Source organism: Chiloscyllium plagiosum, unplaced genomic scaffold (assembly GCF_037043375.1).
Source record: "Chiloscyllium plagiosum isolate Xiang-an unplaced genomic scaffold, Cpla_swu_hap1 HiC_scaffold_21, whole genome shotgun sequence".
In the NCBI taxonomy this organism is placed as follows: domain Eukaryota; kingdom Metazoa; phylum Chordata; class Chondrichthyes; order Orectolobiformes; family Hemiscylliidae; genus Chiloscyllium; species Chiloscyllium plagiosum.
Genome location: NW_028270159.1, coordinates 24,093,169 through 24,111,690, shown reverse-complemented (window position 1 = coordinate 24,111,690; position 18,522 = coordinate 24,093,169). Strand labels below are relative to the sequence as shown.

Sequence of the window (18,522 nt, the reverse complement as noted above, 5' to 3'; positions counted from 1 at the left end):
ATTAAATTGAACTTACTTTAAGCCAACTCTACAAGTGAAATAAACAGCTCAAATGCAAAATATCCTCTTCTGGTTCTAACGATGCGTCATGTCAAATTATATTTGGACAAGTATATACAAACTGTAAAATTTTTCTAAACAATCCCCATTGAACATTAAATACTGTGACTACAAAAATCTCATTAAGTGAATACTCAAACAAAGTGCAAAGACACTAATAGAAAACTAAAAAAATGCTGTAAATTACTGACATATAACTTAGGGTCTGCATTCAGTGAAAAGTGCACAGAAAATTATACCGCACAATAATATTAAATTAAATAGTTGAATAGTTCTTCTATGAACTACCCTCAGCAAACTTGTAAATACAATTATAGTTTTACGAAAGAATGAACAGAGGAAAGCTTCCCCAGAGAATTCATCAAATCAACTGCACTGCAGAGAGGAAATGTCAAGTGCAAGTCAGACCATTGACCAAATGAATAGAGAATAAAAATAATGTTGGACTGGTCTTGCCATTTTCAAACAGCTGCCTAAACCTATAAATACAGTTAACTCAACCTAATTTCTTGCCAAATCATTAAATTTAGATTGTTAGGTACTACAAAGTGGCTTTACTTATGATCCAGTGGGCCTGTCTATTAACCAAGATGCAGTGTAACATGTGAAATCTTTTCTGCACCAACCTTGCCGTCAAATTTGGAATACTCATTAAATGGGTTGTTCAGCTGCTGCGGACACTGTTCAAGACGTATGGAAAGCGTAGACGGTTTTCCAGTATTCAGTGGCTTTGCACGGAAGTCCTTCTTTTCAAACAAGGAGCCTAATTCTTCAGCTGAATTTGGAGAGGAAGTATGTTTGGATATATCAGTTATACTACTTATTATTTAATGGTTAATTACACATGGAGTTAAAAGAAATTGTGCACATGTTTAAAAGCACTTGTTCTCTAGTGTTCAAGGAAGTGTTGTACATAACTCATGTATTATTGCTTTTAGACACCATGTAAATCAGTAAAACATTTACTTCCTTGAAAGATATTGGCTTAAAGTTGCGCTAGCACAAAGAGCCTTATTAAAATATTCATCCCCACCTGGAACCTGGTTCAGGTTTTTGGGACAGAAACTTTACGCTTATCTCAGATCTAGGCCCTGAAGTTATTAAGGTTTATGGGCTTGGAAGGCAAGTCCCATCAAATAAACAAGGTAAAAAAAGGTTATGTGCAAGACTCATTTTTGTATGTTGTTAAATATGCTATCAATGCATTAATAAAACATAAATGTTCTTTAAAATAGGAAGCTACATGAAAACATTGTTCTTAATTTTGAGTCACTTCAACCAACAATTACTGTGGTGAATTCCTGACATTAATGGAATATCAATTAATTCACAGTCACAGTTACCATTAATTTGATATATAACAAAATAAGTTCAGTCATGGTCCACTTCAAAATTATTCAGTGTACATACATTAGAAAAAGGCAGTTATAATGTGTTTAATCAGACTCTCTTCCCCTCCACTTCAACTTACTTCAGGAAAGAGGTAAATAATCACAAAGTAAAATTTATAATGTAGAAAAAGCTGAAATTTATCCTGTTCCATATCAAACATCAACTGTAAGCGATAGATTAAACCATTATTCAATCATCAGCAGCTTCATTTTAAAAGGTGTCACTCACAGATTCACAATTCCCGAAGATGCAACAGGGTGGATGAGCAATTTGAGATAGAGGAAGCAATTCAAGCAAAGGGGTTTAATAATGCAGTGGCAGTAGGGGACAGTAATAATTAGGAGGAACAGACAATTTCTGCATCTGAAAGTGAAAGTCCATAAAGTACCATTGCTTATGCAATGCCAAGGTTTAGGCCATCTGCTTTGAGCTGCAGAGGAACATGCAATGAGACAAGGAGCACCCAAGTTGACATGGTCAATTTGAGTACCAAAACCATTGTTAAGACAAGATGAGGTTCTGATTAGGGAGCCTGAACAGTTGGGGCCCAATTAAAAAGCAAACCTTCAAAAGTAACATCTGTGGTTTATTAACTCAGTAATATGCAACTTGGCATAAAACAAATAAGATTACAGAGTTTAATGCTTGGCGCAGCATTTGGTGCAGGAGAAATGAGAGGTGATCTTATTGAAATACAAAATATCTTAAGAGGGGACTTGACAGTATGGATGATTTTCCTTGTGAGAGAGTGCAGAACTAGAGGACACAGTTTAAAAATTAAGAATCGCCCATTTAAGACAGAGATGAGGAAAAATGCTTTCTTGGAGGGTCACAAACCTAGAATTCTCTCCTTGTGAAAACAGTTGAGGCTGTCAGTGATTTTTTTAAAACACCGAAGTACTTAGATTCTTGATTAATAAGGGAATCAAAGGGCACAAGACAGTGGAGTTGTGGCCATAATCAGATTAGCCATGAGTGGCAGAGCAAGCTCTATGGGCCAAATGGCTTCCACCTGCTTCTAAAATCATATATGGTACCCATGTTTGTCTGCACTTTCATAAATCCAAAATAACTGTTGTCAATACTTAAAAAACAAAAATCTGCACAAAACCTTCAAATCCTTTCATACTCAAGACGTATTCCAAAAATGCTGAATTTAGAATCAAATTAATTTTAGTATTAGTTTTATTGGGAACAATTCCATCTCAACTTGAAGGGGATGGGGCAAGTGTCGCAAGTGTTCCAATTTTCCTATTTCAAATCTTGCGTATTCTCTCCTGCAATCACATTTTACATTAAACAAAATATCATATTGTGCTAAGTACCTGGGGAAAACTATTATTTAAAGAGGGAGAACATTAACAAAAGTTAATGAAGATTTATCATATCTGTGTAATGTGCTGATGTAATTCAACATAATTTAAAATATGGTGAATTTGTAAAGACAGGACCATGTTACACCTGAAATGTAAAACAAAGATAAGATCAGTGATTGTTCTTTTGGTGCTGGGTAATATCAGTGGTCCAGATCAGAAAAGTTAACTTATTCAGAAACAAAAACAGAAGTTGCTGGAAAAGTTCAAAATGTCTCGCAGCATCTATGACACGAAAACAAAGTTAACATTTCGGGTCTGATGACCTCGGTTCTGAGGAAGGGACATCGGACCAGAAAATTAACTTTGGTTTCTCGTCATATATGCTGCCACACCTTCTGAGCTTTTCCATCAACTGCTGTTTTTGTTTCTGATTTACAGCATCCACAGTTCTTTTCAGTTTTTATTTAAAGTTAACTTAATATTTTATATTAGCAATGGAACAATATTTCCCCCCTTCTACAAAAAATATATAACCTTTTCAAGCTCATCAAACCCAAACTGCACTTCTCTTCACAAGCTTGCTTTGGAACTGCTTTCATTTGTACAGCAATGACCGAGAGGGGAGACACTGAAATCTTGCTTTGCCTCAACAACTAATACATTACAACAATCAACAGTGCAACGCTTCTGCATTCATGCACTAAGTCAATATCTACATTGTATATTTATATTGAACACTGGGTTCATGGTATCCCAAACAGAACAGGTTTCAAATTATTTATTAGAAGAAAGTGAGGACTGCAGATGCTGGAGATCAGGATCAAGAGTGTGGTGCTGGCAAAGCACAGCAGGTCAGGCAGTATCTGAGGAGCAGGAGAATCGACGTTTCGGGCACAAGTCCTTCATCAGGAATCAAATTATTTATGCCTTTTGCAAAGATTTTGCAATAATTGAGAAATGTTTATGTTAACCATGTCAACCTAGATTTAAGCTTTAACAGTGACTTCAAATAGATCTAGCCCTTAGCTTAGTATTCTAATGTGCTGAGTGTATTTGTCATTAGGTTTTGTTGTAAGAATTCACAATTGGATGCGGTTTCTGAAGTACAATGGTACTGCTCAGACTACTGTTTCTGCAATATTGAAAATCATTTCTGGACAAAGCTTTTTTAAATGGAACTAAATAATATACTGCTCAAACACCATAGAAAACATGCTTTATTATGCTTTACCTGAGTGTATTGCATTCCTTTCTTTCCACTGAACATTTTTACATTTAATTTGATTTTGTCGTTCTTTTCTTAACCGTTCAAGCCTTTGAGCTGCAAAGAGAAGGGAGAGAAAGAAAAACTAAAAACAAAAAAATCATCGTCTAGGGAAGTCAGCAATAAAAGTGCCATAATGAAATACATTTACACATTTTAAATGGGTATTTTATATTGTATTATAACTATGTCAAACGTTCATAAATTTTCAAAGATGACACTGCAGCTATACAAATACCAACAAAATTCTAAAAGTGTTCATGATTAATAATTGAATTTAAAAGACATAAAACATTAATAGAGCTCATAAAGAATTTCAACAGTGCACAGAATATTAGAATGTAAAAACATGTGTGATTAATAAGCCAGTTTGCAACCATAAATCATTAATAATGTTTCTTCCAGAAATGTTAATGGTTAGTAAATGTCGATTGACTATCGGATTACAACGAATAAAATGACCTGGGATTTTTTAAACTCAAAAGTAGTCAAATAAATTTCAAAGTTCACAATTTTGTTTAACAAAATCAGATTAAAATACCAAGGAACTGTATATCTTGAACAAAGTTAAAAGCAAAAATGTACAGCAAATTATGTTGAAATTCTGGGATTGTAAGGAGTGCAATTTCAGTACTTCAATGAATCACTAATTAATATTTTTTCTGAGATAGATTTATAGAGGGAAATGTGTCAATAAGCTTCCAATAAATTAGATGCATTCAGTAGTACACTGAACTGCACTGTTTAATTGGACAGCTTGAGGGTCAAGTATTAAATTAGGTGGTTAACCTTCACATCTAACACAATAGACAAAAATATGTATCTGAAGTTTGCCATAACTTTTTCAAAAACCATTTGTTTGAAGATGTCACTTCAGCAAATTTCATGCAGTTGGGATGTTAAATGGAATTTCACCAATTACAGAATAGGACTAAAGGTCGACAGAAAATTTCACAGTCTCAATATTTCAGTACATCCTATGTCATGTGGGTAAAAGGTGTACAAATATATGATTTGCCACAGAATATTATTGAATGTATGTAAGCAGGGAGTGGAAAAGCCAGTTAAAGAAATTCCTTGCTATTCAAGAATGTCAGAACCTTGCAAGAAAATAGTGAAGTGCTTACTTTAATTGCATCAGTCATTTCTTTTTAGTGATTCCTTGTGATCTGGAGGTATGAGGTGGCAGAAAGCCTATGCTCATAAGTAAAAGTCTCTCCATTTAAACACTAATGACTCTCAATTCACAGTTATACAAAAATGCCAGTACTTTTATTATTTTAAATCTTTACTCTGAATATGTTCTCCAAAAGATTGATCCTGTAATAATAAACAGCATCATTTGCCATTTCATAGACTTTTTTTTTAAAAAAACTCAATTTAAAATCATTTTCACCTACAAAAATAAAACAAAAAAAATGCTCAGGTTTTATGGAGATAACTCATCAATAGATTACACTAGTAACACTTCTTACTCACCCAAGATGTATTTAGGTTTTACCTGTGTTTGATCGTCTCCGAATACCAAAATCCCAGCTTGAGGTAATGTCAACTGATTGCGAGTAGTCATAACCCTGAGTCTCAGCATTCCCTTCCCCCTGTACATTTGTCCTGATGCTGCTCGATATAGGAGCATACAATTTCTCCAGGTCAACATCGTGGTCAATAAGAACCATCTCACACATCCCTGTGTCATCACTCGTAACATGTGACTGACGAATATGGGCCAGGATAATAGCAGGGTTGTCTAAAAAGGCCATGCTTTTGATGAAGCCGCTTCTTTGAAAATTATTTCCTCTTTTCCATGTTACATCCTGAATGCTGAGCTGAAAGTAAAACATTCAAAATCAATATAATAAATTCACAAAGCATAATTATAAATGATAAAACAAAAACTGTCATAAAAATTAATTTTCCCCATTTAACTGATAAGCAGGTTGACACTACCTCCAAATACAATTTAAAATTTCATTCGTAAAATATTCAACACAAATTTTACACAATAGATCTTTACAGGTATTCACTACACTGTATAGTTTAATGTTATTAACTTTAAACATCATAAAATTCATACAAGTTTTGAGATAAAGTTACAGGGACTTGCAATTTATGAAAGACACAAACCAATTTATACATCATAAAATAAGTTTGAGTACTGCCATCATGCCCTAATATGAAAAAAGCAGGTTTATGTGCATGGAATCAAAATATGCCATTCACCCTAAATGGTCTTTGTGATGTTATATGCTACACAATACTCCGACCACACTAGCAATCTTTTTCCACCTTATTCAATATGCCTTCGCCCTCATGTACACATTAATTCTCCTTTTAATTGTGTCCACACTATCTGATTCAGCCTCAACACAAAGCAATACTTCATTCCAAATGCAATATACTTCATTACAAAGAAAGAAAAGCAAAGTGTGTAGTTTCTGACCTTCAGAATGCACAAATTCAACTTGAGGAACTGGATAGTACAACGAACATCTCTCTCCCACAACTGCTGGAAATATATAGAGTGAAATTCAACTTTGAGCAAGGGTGGATCAGTTGCCCCTAATGCATTCCATCCAAGCTTGCTTTCCAACAAGAGTACGAGAAAGAAACTTCAGGGAGGGGTACATCTTATAGCCGATTCACTTTTACCCGCTTTAAACTCCCCTTGATAGACCATTTCACCTTATGTTTCAATTCAACTCAAAGACAAACTAAACAAATTGTACTCTGGAAGCAAACAAAATGGATTGACATTCATCTGAAAATGGTGAATCTCATATTCACAGTAAGTCATTGATCGGGCTGAGTTATTTCCTTCCCTTGACTTGGAGCACAACTGTCTTGTGTTAAAAGTGGCCCCATGAAGTACAAAATAAACTCACTTGACAGATAATGAAACTTTCCGTTTTGAGATCAAATATCACAGCTACAAAAAGAAAGAAAAGTTAGCTCCTCATGCCAAGTCCTACCTTCCACAAGGCCATAAGAAATAGGAACAGGAAAAAGGCCATTCAGCTCAAGTCTGCTCTGCCATTCCAAAGGACCATGGCTGATTCAACTTTCCTTATGCCCATTTGTCTGTTTCCCCATTTACTTGATTCCTCTACTGATTAACAATCTATCTCGGCCTTAAATGCGCACAATAACTCTACCCCTACAGCTCTCTGTGGCAAGGAGTTTCAAACATTCTCAAACCTCAGAAGAAATTGTTCTTAATCCTAGGCTTTATTCTGAAACTATGCCCTCTTATCATAGACCCTCCCACAAGAGGAAAGATCCTCTCAGCAGTTTTCTTGTTAAGACCTCAGTAATACTATATTTCAATGTGATCACCTTTCATTCTTTTAAACTCCAATGAGTACAGTGCCAACCTATTTAACCTTCGAACAAAAGACAATCCCTCCAAACCAGGAATCAACCAAGCAAACCTTCTCTGAACTGCCTCCAATTAAAAGTATATCTTTACTTAAATAAAAAGACCAAAATTGTTCACGATACTCCAGATATGGTCTCACCAGCATCTTATACAGGTGCAGTAAGATTTCCTCACTCTTACACTCTTTGAAATCAAGGCCAACATTCCATTAGCCTTTCTGATTACTTGCAACACCAGCTTTCTGTGTTTCATGTTCAAGTACAACCAAGTCCTTTTACATTGCAGTTTTTCTCCATTTAAATATTACTGTCCTTTTGTTCCCTCTTCCAAAATGAATACCTTCACATTTTCCCACATGATATTCTATTTACCAACTTTTTGCCAAATTACTTATCAATCCCCCTCTCTAAACTTTTGTATCCCTCTCCCAACCTGCCTTTCCACTTACTTATGTGTCATTTGGAAACTTGGCTACAATACATTCACTTCCTTCCTCCAAGTCATGAATAATTATTGCAAACAGTTGTGGTCTCCACGCTGATACCTGAGAAACTCCAATGGTCATTGGTCACCAACCTGAAAAGGATCCCCTTATCCTCACTCACTGTTTCATGTCCATTAGCCAATTCTCTATCCGTGCCAATATACTACCTCTAACACCAAGGTACCTTGTTGGACACCTTCTGGATGTCTGAATACAACATATCTACTGGCTTCACTCAATCCACTCAGATTAAGACATCCTCGAAGTTTTAATGTTTGAACACTGAAGAATTCTCAAATCAAGAAGAAAGTGCTCATCTGCCATTTTCTGATAGGGCAGCGAGAAAAATGTCAATTCAGCTATATGGGACAACACCAAAAATCTATTGTTACCACAATATCTACCAGCCCATCAAAGAAAGACAGTTTCAACTGAGTATCACAGTCAAGAGTATGGTGCTGGCAAAGCACAGCAGGTCAGGCAGCATCTGAGGAACAGGAGAATTGATATTTCGGGCATAAGCCCTTCATCAGGAAGGAAGCTTGTTGGCCGGGGGAGCTGAAAGATAAATAGGAGGGGGGTGGGGGGGTGGCTAGGGGGAAGGTGGCTGAGAATGCAATAGGTCGATGAAAGCGGAGGAGAAGGTGATACGTCAGCGAGGTAGGTGGAGCAGAAAGCAGGGAAAGACAATGGACAGGTCAAGAGGGCGTTGCCGAGCTGGAGGCTTGGGACTGGGGTCAGGTGGAAGGAGGGGAAATGAGGAAACTGGTGAAATCTACATTAATCCTGAGTGGTTGCAGGGTCCCAAAACAGAAGATGAGGGGTTCTTCTTCCAGGTGTTAGCGATGGAGGCGGCTCAGGACCTGCATATCCTTGGAGTGTGAGGGGTAGTTGAAGTATTCAGCCACGGCTCTTGACCTGTCCATCGTCTTTCCCATCTATCCGCTCCACTCTCCTCTCCAACCTATCACATTCTCGCCCACCTTCATCTACCTATTGCATTCTCAGCCATCTTCCCCTCCCTCTCCCCTCCCCCCTCCCGGCACCCCCCACCCCCAGCCACACCCCTCTCCTATTTATCTCTCAGCCTGCAACCCTCAATCCTCATGAAGGGCTTATGCCCAAAACATCGATTTCCATGCTCCTCAGATGCTGCCAGACCTGCTGTGTTTTTCTCGCATCACTCTCTCGATTCTGATCTTCAGCATCTGCAGCCCTCACTTTCTCATTGAGTATCACCTTAGTATAAGCTAAATGAAAAGGGTTGGAGAAGTTCCATCCATATTAGCAACCCAAGGTGACACAAGCTCATTATGGCAGAACGTTGAATAAGGGAGGATGCTATGATCTCCCATATGGCCAACTGTCAGATGACAAAGTCTACCATTCTTAACTTTTTTTGTCAACTTTAATGTTGGAAAATCTGCAAGTCACATTCAGATCAAAATAGATATTCATTTGAAAGTTAACCTAGACATAGCACAAGAGCAAATTCAAAATTTTCCATACAGCTGCAGAAGACTTGCAAGATGTATTTTTGGTCAAGCACATTTTGAAAATGTGTTTTCATTCTAGTCCATTTCCCCTCTCTGGATATCAGAAGGAAGTCAGAGCTCTTAAAAGAAAAAAAACTAAATGCAAAACCAATGTGACACTAAATTAATACAATTCTATTTATAGCACAGCACACTTAAAATTTCCTTTCCTTCCCTTGCCAGAAAGCAAAAAAGCTCATTCATTACAGTACTAAGAACAGAACTCCAGTGACACAGAATTGTACCATGCAGCAGTTAAATATACTTAAGTATTGTAAATGTACTAAATAACAAATTCACACTGTGCACAAAGTATATAGTTTGAATAGTTTTCCATCCAAGAATTTTAGAAACTCTAAAAATTTTAGACTTCAACTCCTACCAGGTCTATTTAGGCAAAATCAGGTGAGAAAGTAAAGAAAGAATTTTGACATACAGAAATTATGATAGAGACACCTGGGGTTCAGGCACATAATTCTTTGAAATGTGCATCACATGTAGACAGGGTGGTTAAGAAAGTATTTAGCACGCTTTCCTTCATTGCTTAGACCTTTGAGTACTGAAATTGGAACGTCATGTTGAGGTTGGATAGGATATTAGTACTCCAGAAGAAGCTGCACTATGTACAGTTCTGGTCGCCTCACTATAGGAAGGATATTATTAAATTGGAGTGGGCTCAGAAAAGATTTAATCGGGATGTTGCCAGGAATGGAGGGCGAGTTATAAAAATAGGTTGGGACTTTTTTGACTTGAGAGCAGAAGGTTGAGTGGTGACTTTGTAGAGATTTATAAAAACACGAGGGGCATAAATAAAGTGAGTCGCCAAGGGTCTTTTCCCTAGGATAGGGAGTTTAAAACTATTGGGCATGTTTTTAAAATAAGAGCAAGAGAGTGGTTCATGTGTGGAATGAACTGCCAGAGAAAATGGTGAATGCAGGTTACAATATTTAAAAGACATTTGGGTGAGTACATGAATAGGAAATGTTTGGAGGGATATGGGCCAAACAAAGGCAAGTTTAGCTTGGAAACATGGTCAGCAAAGACTAGTTGAACATAGTTGGTGTGGACTAGTTGCATTGAATGGTCTGCTTCCATGCTGTATGACTTTATAACTGCAATAATATATTTTTCCATATTTAAAGTCAATTCATATACAATAAACCTATGAGCTCATACAAGGTTAGTAAAAAAATTTCTTTGCAGTGATTCAATTTTATAATTGTAGCCCAGCTAATAGCTCATGAGAAATTAAAAGAAAATTACTGCACTCTATTGCTGCACAATTTCTACCACCCTCCTCTGAAGGTATTGATTCTTTTGGGGTAGAATTACTAGTTAAACTAAATTTCAGTACCTTCCCATGCTATAATTCTACTGTAAGCTTGGAATTTAAGTGTCAGCAAGTCATTCAATGATGATTGCCACCCAAGACAGGTACAATTTCTATGATCCAGAATGGCAGTTCCTACTAAGTGTGACAATACTGATTTGTGCCCCTCTGGTCCAATTATAGTCAATTTAGCCTCGTCTCATTAGATGCCGACATGCAAACTTCACTATATAATATCAGAAGTGGGAGCAAGGGTTTGATTTATCCTTCTCAACCAAAGGTGCATAGATAACCAACTAGAACTCTCTCTTTCTCAACTGAAATAAAAAAGAAAGAAAGAATGCACATTAAGCAACCTTTCCAATCATGAACCCTGTATTCAATAATTAAGTTTTCATATGGAAATATATTAGTAAATGTTGTTTTATGATGTAACTCTGAAAAAGGATAATAGACATACAAATCCAAAGTAATTGTCAAATTACACTCGTACCACTCTTTAACTATGAAAGTTGCATTGAACAACTTAAAATATAAGTGGTTATGACTTTATTTCTATCCTATTAAGGGTTAAAACAAATTTACATTCATTTAGTCTTTATATAAAAAAAGAAATTACAAGGTTCAGACTCAGTCGACTGAATGGGTACCAATCAGAGACAAATACAAATTACAAATTGAAGCTACATCAAAGTGATGGGTTTTAAAAAGTGGTGGTGAAGTGCAAAGTTGGATTAGAGGCAACATTGCAGAAGATAGGAAATTTGATAGCTGAAGGCACAGGAAGGATAAATACAAAACACGGTCTTCATCGAACAGATTTACCAATAAACAACAGTATGTCCTTGAAACAGGGCCAGACTGGTGACAGGTGGATGTATGGTTTTTCAGACGACACTATCTGCCAATTCAGTCCCAAGAGCAATACAACTTAATTGGAAACAAAATTAAAAAGGTTTTGTTTAAAATGCTGGAGTTTTCATGGCACTTTTAGGAATATAATTATAAGTTCATAGATTCTTCCAGATCTTTCAAATTCAAAGCTTTTCAAGCAGGTAAGAACAACTTTTGAGAACAAGTCCAAAGGAAGGGGACATGAATTTAAAGTTGTCAGTAAAAGATCAAAAAGAATTGTGAGAAAAGTTCTTCATATACAGGAATGGTAAGAACTGGAAACTATAAATGATGGAAACTATGGTTTGGATGGTGCCAAGTAGTACTGACATCAGCAAAGGCATGCCATGAAGGAAAGGCATGGTGCCTACATAAGTGAGGAGAGAAATGAGGAATTTGGGGACAGAAATAATGGGAAAGTGAGGACTGCAGATGCTGGACATCAGTCAAAAATTGTAGCGCTGGAAAAGCACAACAGATCAGGCAGCATCTAAGGAGCAGGAGAACAGAGCTTCAGACATAAGCCCTTCATTAGAAATGTGCCTTGATTGAAGGGCTTATGCCCGAAATATCGATTCTCCTGCTCCTCGGATGCTGCCTGACCCGCTGTGCTTTTCCAGTGCCACACTCTTCAACAGAGATAATGAGGATGTAAGAGGCTAAATTGACCATAATTGGACCAGAGACACAAATCAGTATTGTCATACTTAGTAGGAACTGCCATTCTAGATCATAGAAATTTGATATTGATCAAGCTTATGTGGCAGGAGAAGTCCTGGATCAGTCTCTGCCAATAATAGATCTTAGACAAACACCACAAAGAATAATGCAATCAGTCTCTGTAATGTGAGGCTAACAAAGAACTGAGAGGAGAAAACTAATATGCAAGTTTGTTGTGCCCACCAATAAGAAGTGATCCACAAGAGAATTCAAATATGCATGGGTATGACACACAGTGATCATTTGAACAAGAGATAAATGAAGTGCTAACATATTTCAATCAGGAAGGGATATGAAAGAGTGAAGTGCATTTCAAAATCTTTCAAGATTTAGGAGCATTGACTTAGAAGTTTCAATTATAGGATCGATTTGTCTTATGTAAGGGTACAGAGCTCCCTTGATTAAGGCCTTCAGAAATAACAACGGGAAATAATGGAATTACAGAGTTTGTCAAACGTGTCAAAAACCAAAAACCAGTTAATGTTTTGGGTAAAAGATCCTTCTACCAAAGTGGGAACTGGGAGCCCTTTAAATGAGCTAAGCAAATTGATGGCAGAGATTATCTAACTGAGGAAAGTAGAAGACAGTGGAATCAAAGCGAAGCAAACAAAATTTATAACATTCAGCAGGCTCACCACAACATAAAAGAGAAAATACAATACTCTAGGTGGAAACAGGTACAGATAATTCTCCTTTAATGTAGTAGTTATGTTCCTGTGCAATGCCGTTATAGGAAATCGCCTCAGAGGGTCCCAGGTTCAATTCCAACCTTGACTGTCTGTGTAGAGTTTGCGCATTCTCCCAGTGTCTGCGTAGAGTTCCTCCTGGTGCTCTGGTTTCTTCCCACAGTTCAAAGATGTGCAGGTTAAATGAATTGGCCATGCTAAATTGCCCATAGTGTTAGGTGCATTAGTCAGAGGAAATGGGTCTGGGTGGGTTACTCTTCGGAGGGTTGGTGTGGACTTGTTGGGCCGAATGGCCTGTTTCCACACTGTAGGGAATCAAATCTAATCTAGATAATGGAGACTATGAGGAAAACAGGATTGGGGTGAACCGTGAAAAATATTAACAAAAATCAAAACAAAAATAATAGTTAGCCTAACACAAGCAATAGCACAGTCTAAGTAAATCTTTAAATCATAAATTTACTGTATTTCATTAAAATATAACTAACATCACTGAACACAGCACTGTACTTTTCTCAAAGCTCTTCACCAGAAAGCTCACAAGTCAACTAACATGTGATGCCGACGCGGAAGTACAGTCCTCCTCAAGACTTTCCCCCGGTTTGAAATAATGTTCTTTCTCAATGTAGACCTCAATTCCCAGTTTCAAGCGAAGTTTCAAGGCTTGCAGAACTGATTGCATTCCCACTGAACTTGCACTTTGCAGACAGAGGACCCTGAGGCTGCGTTTTGCTGTTCAGGTAAGTGCCAGGGATGGAATCGCAGGACAACAAACAGGAGTTCACTTTATATTTAAAAAGTCCGCAATTCACTAATCATGTTAAACCAATTTTTTTTTTAAAAGGAGGACTTTTTCCCCACTGTACAGCCAGCTCAGAGTCAGTCCCCAGAACTGAGGCGATTCAAAGTCTCCAGTTAATTCATGTTACAGCCAAATCGCATTTGATAAACACTCATTATAGGAAAACTACCTGTAGATGGCATCACGGCAACTACTCAATGTAAATACTGAAAGCTGCAAGGATGGTGGGGGAGCAGGAACAGAGAAGCTGGGAGTCAGGATTCCGATTTCAAAACAGCAGCTTCATGGCCAATGAATAAAGTATAGACATAATGACAGCAAATAAAAGTAGCCATATTAGAGTTACTGAGATAAGAATAGATAACAACTAAGCTAATACCTTTGCAGAGGACAGGTTCAGAAAAATCACAGAATTTCTACAATGTGGAAACAGGCCATTTGGCCCAATATGTCCACACCGATTGTCCAAAGAAGATCCCACTGGACCCATTCCCCAACCCTACTACTTTACATTTTCCCTGACTAATGTATGTGCACATCCCTGAACACTACAGGCAATTCAGCATGGCTAATTCACCTAACCTGCATATCTTTGACTGTGGGAAGAAACCAGAGCACCTGGAGGAAACCCACGCAGACACGGTGAGAACATGCAAATTCCACAGAGACAGTCGCCAGAGACTGGAATCGAACCCAAATCCCTGGCACTGTGAAGCAGCAGTGCTAACCACTGAGACACCATGCCACTAGGAAAGGGAATCAGAAAAGAGAAGGGCTCAGTGTGCATCAAAAAATTGCAAGAATTCCTCGGCCTTACTGCAAAGCAAAAATTTCATATTAAAATCATACAAAAGAGTAATGATAACATGCAATTAGCAAGTTTTGGGAAGATTTGTAGCTCAGGTTCAGGTTCTGGATATATGTGCGCTCGCTGAGCTGGAAGGTTCATTTTCAGACGTTTCGTCACCATACTAGGTAACATCTTCAGTGAGCTTCCGAACGAAGCACTGCTTGCGTTTCCTGCTTTATATTTATATGTTTGGGTTTCATTGGGTTGGTGATGTCATTTCCCGTTCTTTTTCTCAGGGGTGGTAAATGAGGTCCAAGTCAACGTATTTGTTGATAGAGTTCCAGTTGAAATGCCATGCTTCTCGGAATTCTCGTGCGTGCCTCTGTTTGGCTTGTCCTAGGATGGATGTGTTGGCTCAGTCAAAATGGTGTCCTTCCTTTTCTGTATGTAAGGATACTAGTGAGAGTGGGTCACGTCATTATGTGGGTAGTTGATGTTCATGTATCCTGGTGGCTAGTTTTCTGCCTGCTTGCCCAATGTAGTATTTATTACAGTTCTTGCACTGTATTTTGTAAATGACATTAGTTTTGCTTGTTGTCTGTATAGGGTCTTTCAAGTTCATTAGCTGCTGTTTTAGTGTGTTGGTGGGTTTGTGGGCTACCACAATGACAAAGGGTCAGAGTAGTCTGACAGTCATTTCCGAGATGTCTTTGATGTAGGGGAGAGTGGCTAGGGTTTCCAAATGCGTTTTGTCGACTTGCTTGGGTTTGTTGCTGAGAAATCAGCGGACTGTGTTCATTGGGTACCCGTTCTTTTTGAATACACTGGGATAGGTGATTTTCCTCTGCTCTGCGTAGTTCCTCTGTGCTGCACGGTGTGGTGGCTCGTTGAAATAATGTTCTGATGCAGCTTCGTTTGTGGATGTTGGGATGATTATTTTTGTAGTTCAATATTTGGTCTGTATGTATTGTTTTCCTGTAGATGCTGGTTTGAAGTTCCCCATTGGCTGTTCGCTCTACTGTGACATCTATGAATGGCAGTTTGTTGTTGTTTTCCTCCTCTTCAGTGAATTTTATGCCAGTAAGGGTATTATTGATGGTCTTGAAGGTTTCCTCAAATTTGTTTCATTTAGTGATGACAAAGGTGTCATCCACGTAGCGGATGCAGAGTTTGGGTTGAATGGTTGATAGAGCTATTTGTTTAAGCCTCTGCATTACTGTCTCTGCTAAGAATCCTGTTATATAGGAGATCCCATGGGTGTAGGTTTGTCTGCAAGTTTTGTTGTTGAAGCTGCATCAGAACATTATTTCAATGAGCCAACACACACTGCAGCACAGAGGAACTAGGCAGAGCAAAGGAAAATCACCTATTCAGTGTATTCAAAAATGAACACAGTCCGCTGATTTGGCAAGAACAAATCTGAGCAAGCAGTCAAAACGCATCCAGAAACCCTAGCCACTCTCCCCTACATCAAAGGCATCTCGGAAATGACTGCCAGACTACTCAGACCCCTTGGCATCACGGTACCCACAAACCCACCAACACACTAAAACAGCAGCTAATGAACTTGAAAGACCCTATACAGACAAGCAAAACTAATGTCATTTACAAAATACCGTGCAAGAACTGAAACAAACACTACATTGGACAAACAGGCAGAAAACTAGCCACCAAGATGCATGAACATCAACTACCCACAAAACGACATGACCAGCTCTCACTAGTATCCTTACATACAGATAAGGAAGGACACCATTTCGACTGGGACAACACATCCATCCTAGGACAAGCCAAACAGAGACATGCACAAGAATTCCAAGAAGCATGAAATTCCAACTGGAACTCTATCAACAAATATTGACTTGGACTCCATTTACCACCTCCTGAGAAAAAGAACAGGAAATGACATCACCAGCCCAAGGAAACCTAAACATATAAATAGAAAGCAGGAACCACGAGCAGTACTTCATCTGGAGGCTCTCTGAAGATGTTACTTTGTCTGGAAATGAACCTTCCAGCTCAGTGAGCAAACCTACATCCATAATTTCATCTTAGGTACAAAGTAGACCATGATTTGAAGAGACAGAACAACAGCACTTTTGTAGTGCCACATGATGGAGGGACGATTGTTATGAAAAGTAGAATACTGTCACAGAAACATTGATTATCATGGCTTGGATTGATTTGGATCCAAAATTAACTTCATCCAATGCAGAATGAATTCAAGGTAAGCACTGTGAACAGGTTTGTATTATAACAAAGGTCGTCCCTTTTTTACCTAAAACCTGTTCCTTGGCTCAAGGAGACTCTGTCCTTGATTTTTTTGGGCCGGACTCCGATCAGTCTGGAATGGTGCAGAGATGAAAAGGATTTTGAGAGGCCTTTTGTTTATATGTAAACAGATGAGACTTCAGGCCAAAGTCATCAAGCTTCAGAAGTGACCAGAAGGGGAGTGGTCAGCTCTCTAACTAGCTGAGAAGTTTTAGTTCAGTCCTGAACTGGGAAGTTCAACAGGGAGCGTGGAAACTCTCTTTTTTCTGCCCTTCAACTTCAGCCTGTAAGCATTTATAAAGGTAGTTTGCTAATTGGGAATGTTGTGTGTATTCGGAACAGCATAATTAGGTCTAGTTAGATAGGCTGAGTCCTGTCGGCGTTCTTTATTCTGTTGTGTTTCATTGAGTAAGTTTGTGATTTTTTTTGTCTATTTTAAAGCGTAGTAGTCAACCAAGCCATCTTACTCTGGGTAATTTTCACTGTACACTTAGCGAAACAAATTGCAAAATTAGGTCTGGGGCTGCCTGCTTAAGAATGTTTTGAGTGGTCCAGCCTCGTCCATAACAGTGTATACAGTGTTTTAAAAAGTCTGGTTATTAAATAAATAAAATTAGGAACTAATTTATGTTTGTTTACTGGAGTTCTTTTTTATTTGATCACTGGGCAAAAAGTCAACTTGCATTGGTTAGTTGGACTTAAGACAATGCAATTCAATTCTGTTACAGCATAAAGTTGGGTGGGAGGGAGAGTGTAGATTCTGCAGTCACCGTAATGCTTGCATGTACAGAGAACATTATATAATTGGTTAAGCTGCCAGTTCTGTTGCTGGTGAATGCTGGACGCACATTTGTCTAGAAACGCAAGAGCATCCATAGCATCTGTCTGAGGGCAGCACATCTGCTCAAACAGCAAATGCCTTCTTTTATGCTCATAGTTTGAAAGAATCTATAAAAAGCATGATTCATACAGCTCTCCTTCAACTTGAGGATGATGTGTACTCAAACTAGTAGTGAGAGTGTTCAGTTGGCTAACAATGCCAACTGTCAATTTGTAGATCCTTGAGCATATGGGGTAGGACAAGCCACAAAGTAGTGGGATCTGAAGTGCAGTATTTGCATTCTTTCTTTTCTTTGTCACTATACTGCTTTGTCATCAAAGCACTTAAAGTCTAAATGCAATGCAGCCTGGTAGACAGGTTTTACCATTTTGAAGTATTTGAAGACAAATTTTTCATTTGTAAGGGAGTCAAGGGTTATGGGAAAAAGGTAGGAAAATGGAGTTGAGAATCATCAGATCTGCCATGATGTGGAGAAGACTCGATGGGTGGAAGGAGCTATTTCTGATCCAATCTCTTATGGTGTTATGATTGGGAAGAATTTGCTAACAGTCGTCATTATTGTCAATGCTACCACACTTCAAGGGAAACTTCAGGGTGTATTTGTATGTTTGCCTTTTTCCTCCCCGCCATGCTGAGAATTGAGAAATCAGAACCTGGCTGGAGTGAGACTTTTCAGCTAACTCAGTGCAGTATCAAGTACATAATAATTTTTTTGTCTGAATGCATATTGATCTGTTTCAAGGAGGCCATCAGCTTTTGTT

The 18,522-nt window shown here is 38.1% G+C and overlaps 1 protein-coding gene across 5 annotated transcripts in view; it reads right to left on the bottom strand.

The window, feature by feature from the left end:
* Window positions 1–18,522, bottom strand: part of mapkap1 (MAPK associated protein 1) — a 331,754-nt gene that overhangs the window by 276,194 nt on the left and 37,038 nt on the right. For all 5 annotated transcript variants that reach the window (XM_087998418.1, XM_087998417.1, XM_087998416.1 and 2 more), the window contains 3 exons: window positions 5,534–5,858; window positions 4,000–4,089; window positions 687–835 (listed from right to left, as the gene is read on the bottom strand). In XM_087998418.1, the coding sequence (XP_087854544.1) occupies window positions 687–835; window positions 4,000–4,089; window positions 5,534–5,858 (564 nt within the window). The remainder of the gene's footprint in view (window positions 1–686; window positions 836–3,999; window positions 4,090–5,533; window positions 5,859–18,522) is intronic.